This window comes from Sinocyclocheilus grahami, unplaced genomic scaffold (genome assembly GCF_001515645.1).
Source record: "Sinocyclocheilus grahami isolate Dianchi unplaced genomic scaffold, SAMN03320097.WGS_v1.1 scaffold2066.1, whole genome shotgun sequence".
NCBI lineage: Eukaryota > Metazoa > Chordata > Actinopteri > Cypriniformes > Cyprinidae > Sinocyclocheilus > Sinocyclocheilus grahami.
The window spans coordinates 9,543-35,314 of record NW_015507245.1 but is presented as its reverse complement, the minus strand read 5'-3'; the positions used below and the strand labels follow the sequence as shown (position 1 = coordinate 35,314).

General features: G+C 38.0%; 1 protein-coding gene across 1 annotated transcript in view; it reads right to left on the bottom strand.

Moving 5' to 3' along the window:
• Positions 1 to 2,557: 2,557 nt before the first annotated feature.
• Positions 2,558 to 25,772, bottom strand: part of aldh7a1 (aldehyde dehydrogenase 7 family, member A1) — a 28,411-nt gene continuing 5,196 nt past the window's right edge. Inside the window, exons 2-18 of the mRNA XM_016260367.1 lie at positions 22,694 to 22,747; positions 22,531 to 22,596; positions 17,914 to 17,994; positions 17,721 to 17,844; positions 17,503 to 17,635; positions 17,374 to 17,418; positions 15,210 to 15,287; positions 14,918 to 15,015; positions 12,472 to 12,513; positions 12,201 to 12,295; positions 12,019 to 12,103; positions 10,094 to 10,200; positions 6,100 to 6,216; positions 5,020 to 5,117; positions 4,848 to 4,921; positions 3,701 to 3,776; positions 2,558 to 2,790 (exon numbers count right to left, since the gene is read on the bottom strand). Coding sequence (XP_016115853.1) covers positions 2,736 to 2,790; positions 3,701 to 3,776; positions 4,848 to 4,921; positions 5,020 to 5,117; positions 6,100 to 6,216; positions 10,094 to 10,200; positions 12,019 to 12,103; positions 12,201 to 12,295; positions 12,472 to 12,513; positions 14,918 to 15,015; positions 15,210 to 15,287; positions 17,374 to 17,418; positions 17,503 to 17,635; positions 17,721 to 17,844; positions 17,914 to 17,994; positions 22,531 to 22,596; positions 22,694 to 22,747 — 1,428 coding nt within the window. The 3' untranslated portion in view covers positions 2,558 to 2,735. The remainder of the gene's footprint in view (positions 2,791 to 3,700; positions 3,777 to 4,847; positions 4,922 to 5,019; positions 5,118 to 6,099; positions 6,217 to 10,093; positions 10,201 to 12,018; positions 12,104 to 12,200; positions 12,296 to 12,471; positions 12,514 to 14,917; positions 15,016 to 15,209; positions 15,288 to 17,373; positions 17,419 to 17,502; positions 17,636 to 17,720; positions 17,845 to 17,913; positions 17,995 to 22,530; positions 22,597 to 22,693; positions 22,748 to 25,772) is intronic.

The window sequence follows — 25,772 nt, the reverse complement described above, 5'->3', positions numbered from 1 at the left end:
CTAGTGAAATTTAACTCCGCTTTCTAAAATAATGTGGTTAATTGCAGTTCTTTCATGATTTAATAGGAGGGGGCAAATAATTTTTCACGTAGGGCCAGGTAGGTTTGTAAAGCTTTTTTCCCTTAATAAATAAAATTATCATTTAAAAACTGCATTTTGTATTTACTTGCATTATCTTTGCGTAATATTAAAATTGGTTTGATGATCTGAATCTTTTAAGTGTGACAAATATGCAAAAAAAACAAAAAAACAGGAAGGGGGCAAAAACCTTTTCACGACACTGTATTTGTGTTTAAAAAAATCTTATAAAATTAGAAATTTTGCAGTGTAAATGCATTTATGGCACCTCAGCTTAATCAAACTGTCTGTGTAAATGCATCTATATATATTATATATAGCAGTCAGCTCCACCCATTTTGGTGGGCTGAAGCACCACTGGTTCATGCAGCTACACGAACGTGACCAAATCAGGCTTCAATATTCAGAGTAAACAGGAGTTTCCCCATATGCATAGCTTGTTCCCTTATCTCAGGGAACCACGTTTACGCCAGTAACTGGAGTGTTTGATAGATAATATCTATAATATGGTGATAATTAAGTTATATTTTAGTTGTTTAAACAAAAGAGAGTGATAGTAAGATAACAAGAAAAACAAAGCTACATAGAGCTGCAATTGCAAACCACTCAGCAGTGTGGCAGACAGGAACTGGAAAAATATGTCTCCATGCAGGGCAAAATCTGGCTAATGGGCAATCTCAACCTGTTCAGACCAGCTTATACTTTTATGACCGAACTCCGATAAAAGAAAACAGGTTAACATGTTTACATAACTACACAAATGTTGTTCTAATTATAATCAGGTTAATAATGTATGTAAACACATTGACAGAAAATTCTATCAAGGTGACAGTTTTTATCTGTTTATAAAGTAGTGATGGGTCATTTCAGAAAGATTTGTTCATTGCATCAGTCAAGGGACAAATGAACGAAAGACTCAGGAGGTAATCATTTCCATTCCTCAAATCATCTTTGGCTGCATTAGAATAATTTTCTTCATTTAGACTATAATCCATATTATGTTATTATCCACTCGCTGATCAGATCACAGACACAGAACAACAACACCCGGACTCTGTGGTAAAGCAACCAATCTATTTAGCTTAATTAACTTAACTGCCTAGGACTGGAGAACAATTAAGTGAATTCACCAAACACTTGAATATATTTGTTTTCATTTCATTTTATACTTTTGATACTACATATTTAATCTCAGGACACATTATGCCAGTTAACAAGTGCCCTGTCATGATGTCTTGGGCATTCTTGTCCAGGAACATTTTCAAACATCGCTTCTCTCACTTGTATTGTAAGCTTAATTAATTGTAAGTGTTGTACTGTAAAACCTAATTAACACAAGAGGAGCACGTTCAGTACTCAACTCAATTAACAAGAGGTATATATATACACACATACACACACACAGAATTACCTCAGTTCCTTGACAGTTTCCCAGCATCCCCCGTCTCCTCACGTCGAAATATATATCTCAACCGTGAGGCGTACTCTGGGTACAGGCCAAAATTCTGAGCTCATACAGCACCGCAAATACGCATAACCTTTATTATTATTATATGCAAGTGTGAACTCGTGAAATTATTTAGTAATATGCTTGGGTGAAAACACTTGAATATATTTGTTTTCATTTCATTTTATACTTTTGATACTACATATTTAATCTCAGGACACATTATGCCAGTTAACAAGTGCCCTGTCATGATGTCTTGGGCATTCTTGTCCAGGAACATTTTCAAACATCGCTTCTCTCACTTGTATTGTAAGCTTAATTAATTGTAAGTGTTGTACTGTAAAACCTAATTAACACAAGAGGAGCACGTTCAGTACTCAACTCAATTAACAAGATAAGAGGTATATATATACACACATACACACACACACACAGAATTACCTCAGTTCCTTGACAGTTTCCCAGCATCCCCCGTCTCCTCACGTCGAAATATATATCTCAACCGTGAGGCGTACTCTGGGTACAGGCCAAAATTCTGAGCTCATACAGCACCGCAAATACGCATAACCTTTATTATTATTATTATTATATGCAAGTGTGAACTCGTGAAATTATTTAGTAATATGCTTGGGTGAAACCATGTTCAGAAAGTGGACAGAAACTGGTGTAGTCATTCATGGTTTATTGGTAAGAAACAGCATCAAGACTTGTAAGTGCTATCAAACAATGCATTACATGATGAGCTGTTTGGGACTACTTTATGTGGCAATACAAACAGATCAACATGAAACCAACATGGAAACAGAGTTTTGTCCATCATCAATGCCATTTCACACTGTTAACTAGGCAACGTTGCGGTTCATTCAAACTTGATCCCCTGGGCCAATGGCAGATCTTTGCTGTAGTTGATAGTGCTGCAAGAAAAGGGTGTATAATTGATGGTTTCATTTGTCAACAGGAGAGTTATTGCATCCATTTTATCTCCACCTTTTTCCTAACGAGCCTACCGAGTTTGAAATGATCCGGTTTATGGTTTATTGGTAAGAAACAGCATCAAGACTTGTAAGTGCTATCAAACAATGCATTACATGATGAGCTGTTTGGGACTACTTTATGTGGCAATACAAACAGATCAACATGAAACCAACATGGAAACAGAGTTTTGTCCATCATCAATGCCATTTCACACTTAACTAGGCAACGTTGCGGTTCATTCAAACTTGATCCCCTGGGCCAATGGCAGATCTTTGCTGTAGTTGATAGTGCTGCAAGAAAAGGGTGTATAATTGATGGTTTCATTTGTCAACAGGAGAGTTATTGCATCCATTTTATCTCCACCTTTTTCCTAACGAGCCTACCAAGTTTGAAATGATCCGGTTTGAAGAAGTTCCACTCAAAAAGACTGCAACAAATCATTTCAAATCATAAGATTGTGCTACAAATAATCCTTATCTGACATTTTGACTGACTGTAAATTTGTATTAATTTTCCATGTTCACTTTTCTATGAAGTGAATAACGTAACGTTTGGCATTTTAATGTGACATGATATATAAAACAATATCTATAGAATAGCACTTTTCAGCCTGCTGCATTATTTTCCTCACGATTATTTTCATGTTTCCTTTGTATTCCACTCTAAGCAAATGAAAAAAGTCAACATGCATTTGTGCTCCGCTCTCCCGACTGAATCTACCATATAAACCATGAATAATTCCCTGGAAAGCACTGAGCAGCTTTCATTTTTCTCCCCAAATCCTCACACCTCTTTCCAGGTTTGCTCTCACACAGATGCTGTAAAATGTAATCGTTACGAAATAGTCATATATTACTATAACGATATTTAACACGTCTGTAATTGCTGCGGACAGAAGGAGGATCTTTAGGAGTTATTCATGGTATGTTGAAAGTAATATGTTAATGTTTTTACACTTTTAAATTTCCTTTTAATGATCGATGGCTGAAGGGTGAGTAAAATAATGTCACCTCATTGTACCCAGCTTTTGAACATGCTTATGTTCATCTTTTGCTGATTGTTTACAGTGTAAACGGAAGTTACTCCCATAATTAGCGCAAAGCGTCATGGGGCATAGGAAAAAGGTGGCTAATAAACTCCATGTTTAATTTGAAGCATGCAGGATAATTTCCTGAGGATCTGATGTAGACCGACTCTCACCATGTGGATCTTCTCATGTACTGCTTCCATGAGTCACTGCCCGACTCGCGCCCGCCTCCTGTGTGTTTCTCTCCTCCTGAACAAACGCACGTAAACACAGCCTTACACCGCGGACAGCGTATAACACAGATCAACTGAAAAATCAGCTGAGGTTGACAGACAAAGCTTTCAGACAGAGCTTATATTCCTGACATTCCTTTTCCACTGAAATTATGCTAGACCTACGAACTGATCCCAGAACTGTTTCTCCACTGACTTGAGACCCGAGTGAAGCAGGACAATGACAGTTTTTTTTTTAGGGAATTGGAGATTAATTTGACAACATTCTAGCGATGATTTAAAGAATCGGTTTAGAAGCAATGACAATAATTTCGATTTAATAACTGATAAAAGTGTCAGGGAATTGCAACAATGACGAAGTCAACTTGCACAAGCACTGCAAAGCCCTTCCTGTTAGAAACAAATAAAGCATGGTTTATTTCATTTGTATCTTTGCTCTATTATATGTATCAATGCTTGTAATTTGTTTATTTCCTATGCTAAACTTACCTACAAATCACCCCAATCATTGATTATGTTTTTCCAAATAGAGCTATTCAAGTCGTCTGGTGATTTTTTTTCCCATATTGCAATATGTCAGAAAAACAAAATATCACAATGCAAGTTTTTTTTTCAACCATCGTGCAGCCCTAATATGGACTGATACAAATTTAATGAAGATCAAATGATTGCTGTGGAAGTTTTCTGAAAAAGAACACTGAAAATACACTCAATTCCTGCACGGTATTCATTGGACTTACCTAGAAAACTGTTTTTTTTCTTTTTCTTTTTTTGATAGCTTGTGTAGCTTGGTTTAAAGATAATCTAGTGCTAACCTAGGTGAAGGCTGTTTTTAGCTGCAAATTTTGTTCAGGTCTTCATCAGAATTCAGAATAGCAGACAAGTAATTTATCTGACCCTGACAAATTGGATATTGTTGGACTCGAGGAATAAAAAGGATAACTTTAACCCTTATTTTGGTCTCTTTTTCTTTCCCTTTGTGGGAGTGTTTCCAAACTTCTAAGCTCCATTCAGAATGGCTAACTAAATAAGGCCTAGCGACTGACAGACCCAGGAACACTGTGATGAATGATGTGTGGATACGCACCAAACGCTCCTCCGATCTCTGCGCCGCTGGTTGGAATGTTGACGTTCACAATGCCACAGTCAGAGCCTTTGGGGCTACAGACAAACAACTGTTACACTCTATTCAACTCACTTAACGAACTCACCAAGACAATTCCATGACATGTAAACAGACAGCGCTCCTGCACACTTACCCTAACCAGCGGAACACTCGACCCATGTCTTTAGTGAAGATGCTGCTGGAGAGCCCTTGTTTCACTTCATTATTCCAGGCAAATGCTTCATCCTCTGTCTGAAACCAGTGGGAAAATTATTACCAGCAAAATTCAAATTAGTGGTCGACCGATATTGTTTTTTTGACAGCCGATGCCGATATAAAGCTGATATAAGTTTATTTATTTTAATTCATATTTAAGAAATTTTAAATCATTTGAAAATGAATTAAAAATAAATATCATTTAAAGTATAAATGTTTATTTTACACAAATAAATATTTAATAAAAATATAATTAAAAAGGAAGTAAACACTGTAACCAACAGGGCACTCAGTAATCTGGGACGTTTGTGTGCATTGGGAATCATATTTTTTCAAATAAAGCCAACGTAACACTCATTTTACAAACAGCACACAGTGAAATTACATGAATATGACAGTGGGCAAAAGCATGAAGCGCAGCATAATTAGAAATCATGAGTTTAAAGTTTGTCGATCGCGCGTCTCCAGTGAAGCTGAACTCTCCTCCTGTCAGCATTCAATTCACACGGACCGACCGTCACGCAGAGAACACGCGATCATGCAGGATACACATGCACACTTCACACGATCTCACAACTGGATCCGACTAAGTTTGCAAGACTTTTGAAATTAAATGTTCATTAGTCATTCAAAGATTTGTTTAAATGATGTAAATGCGTATTTGCTGAATGCTGACGGAAAACGAGAAAGCATTATAATGTTTGCCTTTCTATTACTAATAATATAAAAGCAATCGTTATAATACTTTTTTGTATACATTTCATTTCTTTTGTTTAACAGTTCTTTCTGATTATTAGACAGATTTCTGTCCGTATTAGACAGAACTGTTAACGACGACAGCGGACAAGGAGAATGTGAACACTGTGCCGTCAAAATAAAAGTCCCGCCTCGAACTCATCGGCCGATGTCGATATTTGAAAGATGCCAAATATCGGCCGATATATTGGTCGACCACTACTAACTTACAGTATATCATATAACAAAGTATGCAAAACTGGAATGCAATAAAGAAGCCTACCTTGAATTTAAGCACGTAAAGGATAGGCACGAAGGTCTCTGTGTGCACTATGGGAGCGTCGTGTGGCAGTCCAGTGATAATGGTAGGTTCCACATAGTTACCCGGGCGATCCATAATCTGAATCAGAAACCAGTGCTCAAATTCAATGCATATTGTTTTATATATCATGTCACATTAAAATGCCAAACGTTACGTGAAGTCAACAAAATGGCTAACATTTCTCAAACATGCTATGACAACAAGAGACAAAACTGATATTTTTCAAAGCAGCAAAATGAAACTGAGTTTCCTGTGGGTGAGCGCTAGATCATGCTAGAGCAGTGCACATGGATGTTGTTGGATAGCAACCTGCCGGTTTCATTACAAAACTAACAATGAATTAACATATTTGAAATAAAAAAAGTGAACCAAAAAGTAACTTTTCAAACATTAAAAAGTTCACCAATGAAACAAAGAATGCTTCAAATTAGGTTATCTGACCTTGTAAGAATTAAGCAGCTGAAGCTTGAGAGCGGAACATGTCAAAAATGTAACAATCTTTGTTACGAGGCTCTGTATCAGTATTCCTAAGCAGATACTGTAATGTAGAAAGCAGAGCTGGTCTACATTGAGTTCTTCCTGGAGTAAATAGTATGTCCACTTGGAGTTAAGATGTTTTTTAATCCGATCAAAAGTGTTCAGCACTGAATACATTTGGAAATAGGGAGAGAAATAAGAACAGCCCTTACCAACTTAATATTGCACACTGCTTTCTTGTTTTGTAATTTTCTGTCTATTCACAGGAGGGGACACATGCCAACTGTGTTTGAACATCTTAGTGAAGATGATGTCTATCGACTTGTAAGGTGGGCAACCAAACACTGTTTTCTGCCATGGGGACCTAACCATACAAATCACCAGCAGCAGTAAGTTGTTTGTACAGAATGTGATCTTCTGTGCCCTAACGTGGCATTTTCATTCTGTTTATTCTATGTAGGGCCAGTATTAATCTGGAAAAAAACAGTTCAGTATCAACCTTGCAATCATCACAATGATTTTGAGACTGTCAAATGTCCTGGACTCAACCTTTCACGATCAACTACTGATAACAGCAAGTGGACATTCATGGTGCAATACATGAATTGCAAAGCGATAACTGCCCATTTGAGAGATTGCATCACGTGGCAGAAACTCCCAGGTGTTAAGGTGTTGATTAATAGCCCATACCCATGGGGAAGATGCACCATGGATGGACATTTTTATAACTGCTACAAAAAAGTTACACTCTGCAGAAGGAAATGTATTTATTTGATGGCCTCCTTGGAGGATGGGGTAGTTTGTTCTCAATAGCTATGTTTCCATCCAAAGCTTTGAATTAAACTTATGCTCAAAACTGGAATATCGCATAAACCATTTGCGAATAAAGCACGGTTTCCATCCAACGAGTAAAAGATAACAAAATCGTCACTTCCTGGTAAACTGGCACTAAATATCACTAAGAAAACTAGGAGAATAATTGTATTACTAGGAGAATAATTGTAAGACAATTATACAGAAATACTTTGACGACAGACTTTGCTCAGGCATTTCAGAATGACCATAACAAATAGATGCTGTGAACTAGATCAGTCCACTGCTAGTCAAGTTATCCCATCTCAAGTCACATGACTCTTTTTTTGCACATGGAGGCATTTATTCTGTAAATTTGTTTCCATCATAGTTTATGCACATTTTTCCTTATTGGATAAAAAGTTTATCGTACTCAATTGTGCGCATGTTTTTAATGCGTATTTTTAGAATTTATGTGCATCTTGGCATTTCCATCCAGCTCTTTTTTATGCGATATACCAAAATGCACATAAAAATAGGTGGATGGAAGCACAGCCAATGTTTTAGTTATATTGCCCCTCTTGTGTCTTTTTGGACCATGCATTACATCATGTATACAACAACAGATAAAAAATAAAAAAAAACAGTCATGGAGGTCTGAGATCTCTGCATGGTTCAAAAACTGGACATGGAAATATATCTGTGAGACACTTAGAATTATTAGAAGCATTTTAACATCTGTACATTATAGCCAAGAGCATCGCTCGCAGCTCGATGATTGGTTCTTGGGGTCAGAGTGAGACAGATATCCTTGCTCTGCCCCACGCCCGTTCTTCCAAGAAGCACAAAGAGCTAATGAAATTGTGGAAAGGACCTTTTTCTGCTCAGACACAATATACCCGCCCTTCTGTTCTCAGTACCCTTGACTGCAGCAGGCCGAGGGGATATTCGGAGGTCCCGCAGGTGGAGAGAGCGATTGCAGTGCACTTGTGCCCACAAACCGCTGCAGTAAAAAATAATCAGACAGAGGCCATCAAACACATCCTGCCTCAGCACAGGTCAGGCAAAAACTGTGCAGGCCCCACAACAGCCCTCTCGCAGGAAGGTGGCACTGCCAACTCATCCACAGGCTAGTGAGAACACATGAAAGGCTTCAAAGCTGTCCTGAGACAGGGGACGCAGTGAAGGAGAGCTTGGGGGTCAAGCTTCACTCCTGGTGGAGGGATGTCCATCAGCCAGACCCCATTTGATCTACAAGCCCGCTCCGTTAACAAAACGTGCCAAAAGTTAGGGCCAGCAGATTCTCACGTGGTCCTGAGACCCCGGCCCGGATATGTACCTAAGGTTCCCATTACCCTGTTTAGGGATCAAGTGGTAACCCTGCAAGAACTCCCTCCTGATGAGGGAGAGACCCAGCCTCGTCTCTGTTGTGCCTAGTGCAGACCATAAACATGTATCTGGATCACACAAGAGTTTCAGGTTATCTGAAGAGCTCTTTGTCTGGTTTGGAGGACAGTAGAAGGGGGAAGAACATCCCAAACAAAGAACATCCCACTGGATTGTGGATACAATTCCTCTGGCAAATCAAGCCGGAGGTTTACCATGCCACTTGGGAGTAAGGGTGCACTTGAACAGGGGTGTCACTGTCTTAGTCTTCGCAAATGGTGCCGACATATGTAGAGCTGGGCTGGACTACAACTAATTTGATTTAGTCTTATCAGGAGTTCTGAGTATCAGCAGATGAACCCAGATGACTGGTAGGGTGTAGAGCTTGCAATTAGTGCCTTTCCCCTCTATGTGGTAACAACATAGGTCCAGTTTTTATTTTCTCTCGAGTGGTGAACCTTGCACCAACTTTCTCCGTCATTAAAAGCATAATTGCAGTAGATGAGTTGTGGTATGGCCCTTGTATTTGGGTAACTTCTCCATAAGACTCCCTAATGGTGGTCCCATATGTGTGTTCGGTGTCCCTAGCGTGAACCCTGTGTCAAAGGAGCTCACGATTCCTGGTCATTGAGGAATGAATGAACACATGTAACCATGTTTCACAGAGAAGTAATAGCATGTTGTGATTCATACAAGTTTCCATCCGCCCAGAACGACTTGCACGTATGACAGTTAGTGGAAGTTAGAGAAAAGAGTTTATAACGTTTAAAAAAAATTTTTACGTTTACTTTTTTTTTTTACAAAAACGCATTGATTCGCTACAGGAGGCCTTTATTCGCCCCCCTGAGCCATGTGAGGCCATTATTATTATGGATGGATGAGCTTTATTGCACATCTTTTGGAACAGAAACACCCGCCCAACGGCATTATAAAGCTTGGAAGAGCCAGTGAGCCATGTGAGGCCATTATTATTATGGATGGATGAGCTTTATTACACATCTTTTGGAACAGAAACACCCGCCCAACGGCATTATAAAGCTTGGAAGAGCCAGGACCATTTTTAATATAACTAACTGGATTCGTCTGAAAGAAGAAAGTCATATACACCTAGAATGGCTTGAGGGTGAGTAAAACATGGTCTTATTTTCATTTTTGGGTGAACTAACACTTTAATGAGAAGCACTGATTTAGAGGAACATCAGAGTCACAAATGTAGGGCAGTAACAGTCAGAAGATGCCCTGTTTCTAGTGTACTAATGACAACATACTGCAACTATTCACAGTGAATGAAAAGTGTTACCTTTCCCCCGCACACAAGAGTGCCACCCTGCTGCTTTGCTTGCTCTATGGCCGCCAGATACTGCTGAACAGCCTGTTTGGTGTGCAGAGGTCCATAAAGAGTGCTTGCTGTTAACAAATGCAGAAGAATTAATGCAGCAGACATATAACACATTGCGTCTCATTTACTAAATGTGCACACTAGGGATGGCATTTTTCAATAAAATTGGATTTCACCAGAAAAAAAAAAAGATTAAATTATTTGTAATCATTTACACTGCCACCATTTAAGAGCAAGTCCATAATTATTGCACAAGCTTACATTATATTCCGGTTTTTTAACAAACATTTATAAGCAATGGGGCCTCATACATGCAAAACGAGCAGAATGATTTTTTGTGTGTAAATCGTTTGTTAAGCCATTCTGACGCAAATTTTTTCATTCATGAAGAATGTGTTCGTATTTTCAAAATGTTAGCTGGTACAAAAACAAATTACAAATACACCTGCTCCCAACTAGATGTAAGTGGTTTCTCATATAGCTAGGTAGGGCTGGGCATTACAGCTAAAAAAATGTATCAACGATAGTATCGATAATCACTGACATTTTGTGGAGGTTTATTCCTTTTCACTGCGTCTCATATGTGTTCAAATGCAGTCTGTGTGATGGGCGCTTCGGCTCTTTGGATTAAGCAATGTATAAATACATGATGCTGTTTTGTTCATAATTGTTTATGCAATTTACGAAATTATATTAGATTTTTATGAGTTAATTTAGACGTTATGCACGTTTTTATAGTATCACTTGCTAAATGCGCTGCATTATTTTGCTCATTGCACCCATGGCCTCGGGAGACAATTAGACCTATACAATAAAGACCTATTTAATCTGCATATAAAACATTAGAAATTAGATATGTTTAATTTTTATTGTGTTTGCTTGTTAAAACAAAAAATATTTGTAGTTTGTCTCAATAAATTGTGTTAATTATAAATAGTGGTTAAATTTAAACATTTTTCTATTGCTTTTTGTTTTAAAAAAAGGTTATAAAAAAATGTCAATAATTATCGATACCGAATGATATGAAACATTATATCGTTGATAATTTTTTTAGCTATATCGCCGAGCCCTACCAGGCCTATAGCTAGGTAATCTTTAAGATATTGTGGTTACTACCAGGGTCTACTAATGCTTGGAAAATAAGCTTGAATGGCAAGATGCTTAAATTATTTTGGTTTCCGCGACCGTCTTTGCCAGAGTCGTGTACGTACGTGTGGGGTGGAGATATTAAAATAGGGGCAAGGTCCTGTTGGGGTACAGGCGTGTTTGTTTTGGTGCTTTCAAATATCAACATCATTTGGCAAAATTCACTTAGTGCACCTTTAAATCTTTGGCCAAAATATGGCCAATTAATCTCTTTTTGCATTTAAATCACATGTAAATCACAATTCTAATTTATGTTTTAATTGTGAATGAGCATAAACATGTGCCCTAATTATGAATGACTGGAATTAATTAACATACACATTTAACTAGCAAATCTGAGGTTTACAATGCCAGGGAAGGTTACTCCCGATTTACTGATATATAAGTGAGGGTATATAGCTGCCCTAACTATGAAGACATTGCAAACACATCTTTTCCCAAATTTGAAATACTTTACCCTGATTTTAAAATGTTAAACAAGAAAACACAACTTCAATATTTATTAGGTGAAAAACAAGATTGTATCTTACTAGCAGCAAGATACATTGATGCCTGTCACAAAAAGAGGGAGGAGTCAACAAATCAGTGATGCGCACACGCACACACACACACACACACACACACACACATGCACAAACAAATTTGTGCAAAAAAAAAAAAAAAACGCTCCTGTGCATATAAATACAAACTATCCATGCAATTACTAGTGATTGAGACCCATGCTTCTCTACTGAACTTACGGTCCCAGGGGTCACCGATGCGGATCTGCTTGTAAGCTTTAGCGATCCTCTCCACAACATCATCATGTACACTTTCATGCAGCATCTAATCCAGCAAGAAAACACATGAATAACAACCAGACTGAAACCTGTCTGGTTAAACTAGAATTTGGTTAAACTTTTCTTTAGCACACTATACTAACCAGTCGTCTGGTAGTAGTGCAGCGCTGGCCAGCCGTTCCCACAGAGGCAAAGACAGCAGACGGCACAACCAGATTAAGATCAGCATCCTCAAACACTGGGGCAAAAACACTACGCAATGACTGTGTGTACTATATTAAACGTGGAAAGACTTGTGGATTATTTTCATTACATCAACTAATGGTTGCATCCCTACAGTTTCAGTTAGAATAACTCAGACTAATACATTTAATTCAAAGAGAAGGCCCTTTCAATGAATAAAATGCAACAAACCTATGATGGCATTATTTCCTCCCAACTCCAGCAGCTGACGGCCTGTATAAAATCAAGATAATTACTATAAAAATAATCATTCATAAGTTAAATCAGTAACCAAAACCATGTCCTATGGTTGCCTGATGACAACATTTCAGGATTCAATCCTCATACCGGTGAAATTCACATTCCCATACCTAGGGCTGGGCAATTGAGCCAAAGATTGCTCATATCAGTTGACAAAGACAATTATCACCATAAATGTCAAATCTGTTTTTCTTTAAAGTTTAAAGGCAGGTTTTTGCTTCTGAGTGAAAGTTATAGAAACCAGACTGTTAATTGTGTTTTTTTTCAGCAGAACAAGACAAACAAATCTGTGGTGAATATTGAGGATTTGTGGAATGAAAAGCCTTCTAATAAATCGCTGTCACACTGTGTCTCCTGTTCTTCTGCGTCAGTGTTGCTGAGAATATCAGCACTGTTAAATAACTAAGACAATGGCGGCTTGTGTCGGAGACGTCTGCTTCTCACTGGATCTCATAACACTTTTTAATCACTGTGTGACTGAGAAGCCAGCAAGTGAATGCATTTGCTCTGAACTCACGCTGGTGTCTTTTGAGCGCAGTTCAAACAAGTAGCTTGGTTTTGTTTGGGGGGGGGGGTTAACTGTCCAAAAACAGACTAAACCCAATGCCTACCCTAAACCTAACCCTACCCATAATTTATTCCTAAAATCAGAGTGAAATGATAGCTGATTAACAAGGGTGTAGAAACACCCAACCCTGCTCGTAAGCCTAAAACAGATATTTCCTGAAATGGTATCCCTCAATTCTGATTGGTTGATAGGAATGTTGATCCAGGAACATGTTGTACTTGGTGAAATCACGCTCACCTTCACCTCATTTGACAACTCCACAAAGCACTACAAGCGCGTCGATATGAGCACTCGTTTAAGTGGCATACACACTGGGAAATTTGACTGCATATCACATTTTTGAAATGATCGATAGTAGCTGATCAATCTCGGGGGTTGGGCTGGGTCCGCTAGGCTTACTCGTCTCCGTGCTCATGCTGGAGCTGGTTCACTTACGTCGGTGCTCGTGCTGGTGTTGTGGTGGATGCCGATTTTGGAAAGTTTTTGCTGGGATGGGCATTTTAAAAAATCTGAAATTCGCTTTTGCGCCATTATCTCCTTGTATTAAAGTTAATCGTTCGCATTCTGTATAGTTCATGTCTGATACCACGCGCCAGCGTCACATGTTCATGAGGATTAGGCTAATCATCCCATATAGAAAACATCATAAGTAAAATTAATCATGTTTATAAAGATAAACATGGGTTTATGATAGCCCACTTACAATTTACATTTCAGAGATCATTACAAATAAATTATTAAATGCTAAAACTGAATAAATTTAAATGAACAAACTGGGCGTTGCATTTGCAACCATGTGAAAACAGGGGGTGCTTCAGCCCCCTCAGCACCCCTACTTCCCCTGTATGCAACAGAAATGGCAGCGCTTATCAGTTGGTTTCAGTAAATTTGGTAGTAGCATCAGTGCAATGGTCTGCAACATGTATGCACAGTATTATTTGCATAGTGCAGCAACATATCAAGCATTTAGTGAACTATCATTTTATCAATAAAAATGTTTTCACAAAAACTATCGCTTTCATTTTATCGCCCGGCACTACCAGTATCAAGATATTCATTTCCGAATAAACTTACTTTTGGTTTAAGTACATAAAGACAAAGTCTGGCATCTGGTAATTAGTAGCCATGAGTGAATAAAAAAAAAGAATCTGTGTAATCATAATATTGTATGTTGGCTCAGATGTTGAGCACACCATGGTGCAACAGGTAAGTCTACCATAAGTGATACTTTTAATTGATGCTGTATGCATGTTAATTCCTCTTTCACTTTCACATTGTAAACAACCATATCTTAGTTTAAGTTGTGAAATATTAAACGGTGCAATGAGTGATACCTCAATATCACTTATTATCATGATGCTTCAGCTGCTATCATACCATGAGACATAATTGTCTAATTAATTAATAATTTAGGTATCGTCAGAACGCTAATACACAGAAGTTGTGATGAAGGATGGGTTTGGTTTTGATATCAAAGCTAAAGATATGTAACATGTGATTGTATCATGTCGATGTATGTGATTTGATATTAATGTGATGTTATTAATCTTTTTTTATATATATATATATATATATATATAAAGCTTGACCCTCTAACACTAGCTGTCCTTATTCTATTTACTTTTATTTAATAAAAAAAATGTAAAAAGCAAATGTGTACTGTTAGACTAACTGGGACTCGTCACAGCACTTAAGTCTTTTGCTGGTTTGTTTGCTTCTATTGTCCTCATGTGCAAGTCACTTTGGATAAAAGCATCTGCTAAATGACTACATGTCAAAGTAAATGTAAATATGAATAATAAAACTCACCAAACCGTTCTTGTACCATCATGGCCACCTGTTTTCCCACCTGAGTGCTGCCTGTGAAGGACAGCAGACCCACAAAACTGAATAAATTTAAATGAATGCTGCACGCGCACACACACACACACAGACAGACACACAGACACACAGACACACAGACACAGACTGTGAATGCTTTTATCTGTACAGTAGGAGTTTGGTTCAGGTTCTTGATGTACTGATGTCTCGTGTGATTGTTAAGTGCTAAACTGAGGAGAGCACAGATGTGCTTTATTTCAGTTGTGTATCCGTGTCATACCCAATGTCAGCACCTCCGCATGTCATAGAGCAGATCGCTCCAGGAAGATGATTGCGCTCCAGCACCTCCGCTACAATCCTGCACACAAATATGAAAAACAGCACAGCTAAAGGCCTTGGGAAACTATGAATTAAAACTAGGTTACACAATACATTATTAGTCCAAAATCAGTGGTTTTAAATGCCTGGCGTTTGGGAATGCGATGGAGTGAGAGCTCTGGGAGATAATTATATTTAATCATTCTGATGGCACACTTTGGTTCAGGCGTTTCAGTAGGGGTGTGCGCGATGTGACGGTTTTTGATCGTGGACAATAAAAATGTCTTCACGATCTGCTTTTGAAGAAATATGGTAGTATCGTGCTACAGCGCCACATACATTCACATCAGTGTCAACTCAGCGGTAGAGTTACTCTCACAGGACACTGCACTTATTCACAATTACAAAAGTACATTATTTGTATGTGCTTTAAAGGTTAAACATTTCATTCACATGCTGTTCTGACCTGCGCTTTCTCTGAGCGTGTACACCCTAAGCGTGCGCACTAAAAACCATGTCAAACATCGCCTGATTACTGGACTAAGTTATCTTTTATGCTAGTACTGTCAAAACACAAGGTTTACATATAAACTCAGTAGATTATGTCTAAAATGAAAGTAAACAGCTGAGAGAAACAGATACGTGCCTGTATATTAGATGCGTGCAGCTCTTAAAAGGACAGTACTGAACATGCAGCCAGCTGTCATTAAAGGGATAGTTCACCCTGAAATTTAATTTGTCATTATTTATTCACTCACACTGTATTAATTTGTGCTGAACAAAAGATATTTTGAAGAATGTGTGAAACGAAACAGTAGCTGGTCCACATAGACTTTGATATTTAGGAAATAAATACTAAGTCACTGTGGACCAGCAACTGTTTGGTTTTCCATGTTCTTTAAAATAGCATTTATGTTCAGCAGAAGAAAGAAACTCATTCAGGTTTAAAACAACTTTTGAGTGAGTAAATGATGGTATAAAAATAAAACACTATGACAGAATTGACAGTTTTTTTATTACACTTTATTATTCCTTTAACGTTAACAAAACAACAAAGAAAATCACTCACTACTCTTGACTGAAAAACTTAAATACAGTTGCTTTAATAGGAATCAGTCTATATAGTGTTTCATTTTTATATTTGTTGATTGAGTTTCTTGAATGCTACTGCTAAATACACCTATTGTACCTGAAAATAAAGCACTGTTTATTTTATTTGTATATTATGGGTGTTTGTAACGTGTATCTTTGTTCTTATTTTTTAATAACATGGGGAGTGCACAATGTAAACATGAAACATATGCCATTACCTATATTGTGCTGTGGTACAGTTCTGGAGGCCCTTCGTAATGCTACAGTTGCTTTAATAGGAATCAATCTATATAGTGTTTTATTTTTATATTTGTTGATTGAGTTTCTTGAATGCTACTGCTAAATACACCTATTGTACCTGAAAATAAAGCACTGTTTATTTTATTTGTATATTATGGGTGTTTGTAACGTGTATCTTTGTTCTTATTTTTTAATAACAAAGCTAAATAATGACAAAGATTTTTATCTTCGCCCACTTTGGCCTAAATATCCGCCCTTCTTTTTTATATTTTGTTACCTTGATAGGCTTTGTCTTTATAATAGGTAAATGAGTTCGGCTGTAATGCTCAGACAACTTGCAAAATAGTAAAACCAACATGACAAAGAATCATGATAAAATCGTGGTATTTCTAAAAAAATTGATACGATATTTTTGCCATATCGCGCATCCCTACATTTCAGAATGACAGCGTTTGAGATGGAGAGCAGTGATATTTAAGGGGACAGGAACACTGAACTGAAGGGACTGACAGCCTCCGTGATTACAAAAGCAACATTCTTTGAATGCATTCTGTATATAATTTAATTTAGTTCATGCATAACCTTATGCATGGCTGCGATGCAGTTCAGCCAAGTGCATTCAGTTCTGCCTGCATTCTATGCAAGGTTGACTTTACACAATCCAATCAATCATAACCAATAAAATATAACAATAAACAAATCAAGTCCCTCCCATGTTTTTTTTTCTTATCTGATAAGCTGTTTCACAAATACATGTGAAATGAGAATCCATGTCAGATGACAGAAAACCGTACCTGGTAACAGCGACGCTCGTGAGGGGTGTCGTTGGCGCTCCTTTCCTGCAAAGCAAAGAAATATAAGTCATCAAGTGCACACTGAGTGCTGTAACCAACTCTCCTGCACCGAGATAACTGAGGTCTAACCACAGACAGACGTTGCCGCAGATGAGAGCGATGGCGTTGTTCCAGCCGTATACAGCCACGGGGAAGTTAAAGGCAGTGATGATTCCTACCAAACCCACAGGATTCCACTGCTCGATGAGTGCGTGACCCGGCCCTTAAACCACACAGAAACAACACTCAGTGTCTGTATTCATCTCAATAGCACCACAGCACATATTAGACGCGTAACCGGAACTCACTTTCAGAGGGTAAAATGGGTCCGCCGATCATACGGGACAGTCCCACAGCATAGTCACACACGTCCACATACTCCTGCACCTCACCAACACCCTCCACATAGATCTTGCCCATCTCCAGAGACACCTGCACACAGCACACCGCTGTCACGCCGCTCACGCCTGATGCTTTACAGCGGTCTCAACGCAATCTTACCAAGCTGCCGAGAGCTTTGATCTTCCCTCTTAAAGCGTCTCCGATCTGCCGGACGACTTCACCTCTCTTTGGAGCAGGAACCTGAGTGACGTGTGAAGAAGTGTTCAGCACAGGGCTCGAAACTTTCATGTGTCTTGCACTGAGGAGAGGCTTCCGTCGGGCCACTTTACCTCTGTGGCTTTCCTAATCAAGTCCAATCAGTATAATCAAACACAGCTGGACTCAAATGAAGGTGTAGAACTATCTCAAGGATGATCAGAAGAAATGGACAGCACCTGAGTTAAATATATGAGTGTCACAGCAAAGGGTCTGAATACTTAGGACCATGTGATATTTCAGTTTTTCTTTTTTAATAAATCTGCAAAAATGTCAACAATTCTGTGTTTTTCTGTCAATATGGGGTGCTGTGTGTACATTGAGGGAAAAAATTAACAAATGATTTTAGCAAATGGCTGCAATACAACAAAGAGTGAAAAATTTAAGGGGGTCTGAATACTTTCCGTACCCACTGTATATTAACAGATTTTGTCCTTACATTCTTTACTTTAATGCAGATTTTAGATTGGTTTATATTAGCTGTCAATCACTCAGTCACTGCTTTCCACTTACTACGGCGAGAAAAAGAAAGGGCTGAAGTAGAGAGAAAATGAAAAGAACACTGACAGATTTCTTTTGCAAACAATCTAAAGTTAATCTGAGTTTGGTTAAACACAGAGAGAGAGCTCTTCTTTGGTGAGGGTTAGGATGGTGTTAAACTTCGGTGTTAAAAGCGGTGTTAAACTTTACATTCAGCTCTGCCAATAGCCCGGAACAGGTTAGGGGTGGCTAGAGGTGTGCGATATTGACCAAAAATTATATCTCTATATTTTCTGGGATTTTAACACAGTGTTATTGTGCTGATATCTTAAGGACTACAGTGGACAGCTGACTCCTAAAGTTTTTTATATTCTTCATATATTGTGTGGTGGTCAGTTCACAGCAGTGACAGAAATTAATCTTTTCCAATAAGTTCAAATTTATTTTTACCTTTTAAGGTCATTTTTACCTTAAAGCCATTTTTTCTAAAAGTGTACATTATCATTGGAGTCGAATTCTTATATTTAATCAGTCAATTATAATAAAGACATTTGAGCTGTTATCAAGCAAATGAAAGTAAGTAACAAAATGTATATTTGCAATGCAGAGGAAACACAGACGCTTCATCTCAAGTGGCATTGAGATGTATTTACACTGATTAATGCAGGACATGAATGCATTTAACCTGCAGTTACACATGCATAAATGTTTTAATATTGTTAACACAAAAAGTTGAACACTGCTAATTGAAATATTTTACACTTTAAATGTGAAATTAAAACCGCCAGCAAATGGCAGCAAGTCACTGTTAATAAGTGATTCATTGCTGTAAGGTCTTATATAGGTGTGTGGCTTTCCTAATCAAGTTCAATCAGTATAATCAAACACAGCTGGACTCAAATTAAGGTGTAGAACCATCTCAAGGATGCTCAGAAGAAATGGACAGCACCTGAGTTAAATATATGAGTGTCACAGCAAAGGGTCTGAATACTTAGGACCATGTGATATTTCAGTTTTTCTTTTTTAATAAATCTGCAAAAATGTCAACAATTCTGTGTTTTTCTGTCAATATGGGGTGCTGTGTGTACATTGAGGGAAAAAATTAACAAATGATTTTAGCAAATGGCTGCAATACAACAAAGAGTGAAAAATTTAAGGGGGTCTGAATACTTTCCGTACCCACTGTATATTAACAGATTTTGTCCTTACATTCTTTACTTTAATGCAGATTTTAGATTGGTTTATATTAGCTGTCAATCACTCAGTCACTGCTTTCCACTTACTACGGCGAGAAAAAGAAAGGGCTGAAGTAGAGAGAAAATGAAAAGAACACTGACAGATTTCTTTTGCAAACAATCTAAAGTTAATCTGAGTTTGGTTAAACACAGAGAGCTCTTCTTTGGTGAGGGTTAGGATGGTGTTAAACTTCGGTGTTAAAAGCGGTGTTAAACTTTACATTCAGCTCTGCCAATAGCCCGGAACAGGTTAGGGGTGGCTAGAGGTGTGCGATATTGACCAAAAATTATATCTCTATATTTTCTGGGATTTTAACACAGTGTTATTGTGCTGATATCTTAAGGACTACAGTGGACAGCTGACTCCTAAAGTTTTTTATATTCTTCATATATTGTGTGGTGGTCAGTTCACAGCAGTGACAGAAATTAATCTTTTCCAATAAGTTCAAATTTATTTTTACCTTTTAAGGTCATTTTTACCTTAAAGCCATTTTTTCTAAAAGTGTACATTATCATTGGAGTCGAATTCTTATATTTAATCAGTCAATTATAATAAGACATTTGAGCTGTTATCAAGCAAATGAAAGTAAGTAACAAAATGTATATTTGCAATGCAGAGGAAACACAGACGCTTCATCTCAAGTGGCATTGAGATGTATTTACACTGATTAATGCAGGACATGAATGCATTTAACCTGCAGTTACACATGCATAAATGTTTTAATATTGTTAACACAAAAAGTTGAACACTGCTAATTGAAATATTTTACACTTTAAATGTGAAATTAAAACCGCCAGCAAATGGCAGCAAGTCACTGTTAATAAGTGATTCATTGCGATTGAACCGAATCATTTAAACGGTTGATTAATTCAGGAACGAGACACCGTCATGTTGCTCAGAGACGCAACACAGTGCTGTGGCTTAGTTTGGAATTATTTTTGTTGGCGAAATAGAGCAAAATCAGGCAATGTGGTGTCTAAAACGTAAGTCTCTTAATATTAACTTCTTGTTTATTGAACAGTTGTATAAAATCAATAACACATTTGTAATCATGCTGATTTTTGGAGGAAAAAAACGGCACTCTTCTTGTGGTATTTATTAACTACATGAAATGATATAAAGGCTCCATATCTTGAATTTTGTGATGCATTTTAATAGAATGAATCATGCAGCGAAAGAACGCACTCTAAATGTGCACGCGCACTAGTCTAACCTACTAAACTTCATTGTCATGCGTGCACGTTTTGTTTGGATTTTGCAATATACTCGATAATGTCAAACCGCACATCGTAAAACAACAACTACGAAATGTGTAGATTCAGTGGCGAACGCGGTTACCGGCAAACTCCGTCCCACAGGCTTTACAGTGAATGCAGTGCATAGAGCACAGTGCATTTTCATAGCGAAGCAACTCAAAGTCTTTCAACCATTCTCTCCGAAAACTGTACACCTTCTTTTCGGCTGGTCGATCAACATTCACCACATGATCGCTATCACCAGCACCATTATTTGTAACTTTAGGCAGTTTACAAAAGTAATCTGTCAGTGTTCTTTTCATTTTCTCTCTTCTTCAGCCCTTTACATTCCCTGCGGTAGTTAGCCTGTCACCTGACAGCGGAAAGCAGTGGAGATGGTCCTACTGAAGCAGTGACTGAGTGATTGACAGCTAATATTAACAAATCTAAAATCTGCATTAAAGTAAAAGATGCAAAGATGAAGTTTAATTGGTTATGTAAAGTTTGATAGAATGGCAGACCGGTCACCGTATCAGCACTCAGAAGGTACATACTCTGATCATTTTTAGAGATATGAAAACAGGTCGCACGACAACAATTATATGCACACTCACAAATGCTCCCAAATAAATTTTGAGGTCACACAGATTACATTTCGGGAGCATATGCGACCAAAATGGTCGCAATTTCGAGCCTTGGTTCAGCAGGAATTATGGTTATTGTTTTCCTCAAGATTATTTAATTAGGGTCCAAGCACTGAAAAAGGATTTATTAGGGCCCAGGATCTCAACTCCACTTCTGGGTACTCACCGTCTCTCTTATCTATCTTTATCTGAATCAGGGGAGTAAGACACAGTAAATGAGCAGAGCAATAGGTCCCCAGGCCTGGAGCTGAGAGCCAGTGCTTTATATTTGCTGAAGGAGGCTGATCACGTACGGGGAGTCAGAGTTTTAGCTGGTTGCTTTGAAAATCCTCTTTTATTTACCAGAATCTCAAAGTCAGAATGATGTCAAAAACACAGATGTAAAGGGCTGCTGTAAAATTGCGAAAAGATTCTGGATATCTTAAGCAGGGTTGGCTCTTTTTTTTTTTGGGCTACGTTTACATGCACCCAAATAATCTGTTAGTAATCGGACTGAAAAGCCTTCATGTAAACACCTTTAATCGATCCGATTGAGCTCGATCTGAATGAAATTTCGATGGGATTGAAAGGGGTGGATTATTCCTGTTCTAATATGATCAAGAATGTATGTAAATGCTCGATCGTATCGAAAGCCAAACACAGTCATTTAGGCTCTTAACGTGATTAAATTCATGAAATATGGTCAAACTTGGTCAGCATCATGTCAAACTATTGACCATGCTAAACTGCATACAATTTTTTGCTATACTTTAAAGGCTTTGTTTTACCTTTCTCCCTCACCAGTTAATCAGAAGTTGAATGGGTACATAAACTGGATTGAGAAGTTACAAATGAAATATGAGAATCCAGTAATGAACTGATCATTTGTGTCAGTTGTAGCTGATGTTCCCCATGCTTTCTCAGTACTTGACCATATGAAAGCTTACATCTGCCCACACTTTCCACGCGTCTTGTGCTTTCTGTACAGTTTCCTCATATTCCGCCATGGTCGCCTGTTTGAAGACAACATTCATTCAGGGAAAGAGTCACGTCTTTTAATGTGCGTTTATTCATTTATTCTGTTTTATGAACTAAAGCAGTTTGGCTTACCTGGCGCACTCGGGCAATGGGCTCATTGTTGGCTGGACAGTATGAAGTGACCACCTGTATGAAACAGAGAATGCATTAAACAGTGTCCTGTACACACAACATCCTTCCAGTAAAAAACAACTACAGACTCTGTAAACTCTGCAAACAAAAAGCATTCTGCCAGTGCTTTATTATCCTGCTTCATAGTTTACTAAATGCTGGTTAAGCACATTTTTCCGTTTGTAAATGTAATTTTTTCCTAAACTTACTAAATGTTTGCATCATCTTTCATGTCCAATTCTTACATTTAGTCAATAAATCCAGAAGTTGCATCTGAAGTGGCATTTAAATGCATTTACATAGACTGTTTAATGGAGCTCAGAGGAAGCATGAATGCATTTACATTGCAAAATTACTGCATGAACAATGTTCCAAGATGAACAAATTTTTTTTTAATGTACAAATATGAATATATGTTTTTGAATATTCAAATGTGAAATGATAAAAAAATGCAGTGGTACTTTTACATAAATTTACATAGCGTTAATTTCGAGCCCTGCAATAAAACACATGCTTATTGTCTTGTAATTGTAGGTTCCAAACCCATCCTTAATCCTAAACCTTACCATAAAGGTAGCACTTCGATAAATTTAAAATTACTGTAGAGCTTCATAAATAAAATGAGTTGTGTATGAGCTATGGATATGATCATATGCAGGCCTCATCACTGGGTGGCCATAGTGCAGTGCCGAACATGCACGTTTGTGACAGCATTTGTGTGAAAAGCAGTTTGGTGTTAAGTGCAGTCACACTCACAGATCACGCTGCGGCCGCACTCAGACATTCAGGAACAAGGCATCTCGTTTCGAAACTAAAATCATCCGCCATCGTCTTGTCTGTCTCACCTCACTCTTCTTGTCTGTCTGTCTCTCCTCACTCTCCTCACTGGAGAAATTAAATCTAATCTGTGATGCAACTGTCGTTCAACTGCACTGAGCAGCTGCGTTCAGTTTTTAATTGTAGTGTCTGTTCTTTTACTGAACTAAATTATTTTTATTACTATAAAAAATCAAAACGACGGTGGGGGTCGGTACCGCGGTGGGCAAGTGACGTAACCGGTGTTAAGCCACAACACTGGTTACATCACTTGCCCACCGCGTCACCGACAGCACCATCTATAGCGGCAAGCATACTGTGAATGTGACGCCACTGGCAATAAAAGGATCAGCTCGGAATCTGCAAGACGTGAGACTGACCGGCCAGTCACCGATCCGCGCCACTCATGCTAAAAATCGGCCGATTACGATCACTGGTCGGTCAATCGGTGCATCTCTAATCAAGGGTATCTTTTTCTTTTGTGTCCTCCCATTTTCATGCCATGACCACAGGGACAGAGTCCTTCTTTAAATTTCAGGAATGTGTGAGACTTGTCGATTAATCGATTAAACGGAACTGCTGCTAGTCGACAGTGGAAATACTAGTCAGAACTTAGTCATTTTCATGTGAAGAACCACTGAATTTCTGCTTGTCCAAAAGCGCCACCTGCTGTCAGAGAGTGAACTTGCATTTTCATTCCTCCTATCTGCTGCTTTTGTTGACATCTGTGTTGTAAATTTGAACCGTTTGATGGAAAATAAGAACAATTCAGAAAATTAGGCATCTAGAATTATTTGGCACTTGTAGTCATAGGGCCTGGATACACCAGGGCCCGTATTCACAAAACATTTCATCTCACCACTAAGAGTTCTGCTAAATAGCAGTTAAAGTTTCATGTGATTTGTCCTTATTTCTCCTTTATGCGTTTTCTCTTTCTATGTTTATACCGGTATTGTCCTGTTATGTGCTATTCACTTTCACACTATTGCCACAGATGTGTTACTTTGCACACTCTTCATATCACAGTCCTGCAAAGATGACAGAAAATTTACTCGCGATTGCTTTTTGCGGAAAAGCATGAGGGCAGTTGCGTTTTAGGTCAGACATACAATCGTGAGTGTGGTCAGTGAATGGAGAGATATTTTCTAGGGGTGCTCCGATCAGGATTTTTGAGGCCGATCACCGATCACAGAAAGCAGTATCTGCCGATACCGATCACCGCTCTTTTTAAAGCCTTCTTTTTATCATTTATAACTATTTATAGTGATACTCCAAACAGGATTTTTAGACATTTATTCAGGGCCTAAATTTCAATTTTGAAAATGTGGTGAATTCCCCTCTTAGGTGTCTCTTGTGAGAGGAGAAGCAGCTTTCACACAGGAGTCCGCTACTGATCCGTGTTTACCACAAACACATTTATACATTAGTTTGATTTCAAATCCAAACATTGTCACTGAAAATGCTTTTTCAGCATTGCAATTATTTTATTACACAGTACAGTAATACAATCTTTCACAGACATGTTTAAACACAATAAATATAAGCAACACATCTTTCAACACTTTTTACTTTTGCAGTTACTTCTAGATTTATATATTCAGTTGCTCAAGCAAGTGGCAAAACATTTAAACTACTTTTCTTACGTTATCACAAACTTACCATTGACAGAAATAGTCAGCTCTAGGGCTGGGTATCGTTCAAAAATGTTCGATACCGATACCTTGACTTCGATACCGGTTCCTGAACGATACTTTTTTCCGATACCAATTTTATGAAATCAATTTTAACAAGATTACATTTTCTAAAAAAAAAAAAAACTTTGGTTTCATTTTTCAGCTTGTTGATGTTTATACAATCTCATAGACTCATCTCCTGAGCCACTGCACAGGGTTGGCTCTTGTAACCAACACAATAAATCGGTGCAAATTGTTTTAATAAAGCTCAAATGGTCTTCAGTTTACACATCTGTTAGCTACATTTACACTAGTTAGTGTTCGTTTTAAAACGCAGCTCAGACAGAATCATGATTTCTATTTATTTTCCACTGATTTACTGATGAGCATTAGCAGCTTCCAGCGCTGTCTGCCGGTGTTCTCTCTTCCATGATCGCTGCTCTGACTCAGAAGTAATAACATTAAATTTCAGCAACATTACATGGCCAAAACACACATTAGACGGCAATCGGAAGTTATTGCAAACACTCAATGGTGGTTTAAAGTGAGTT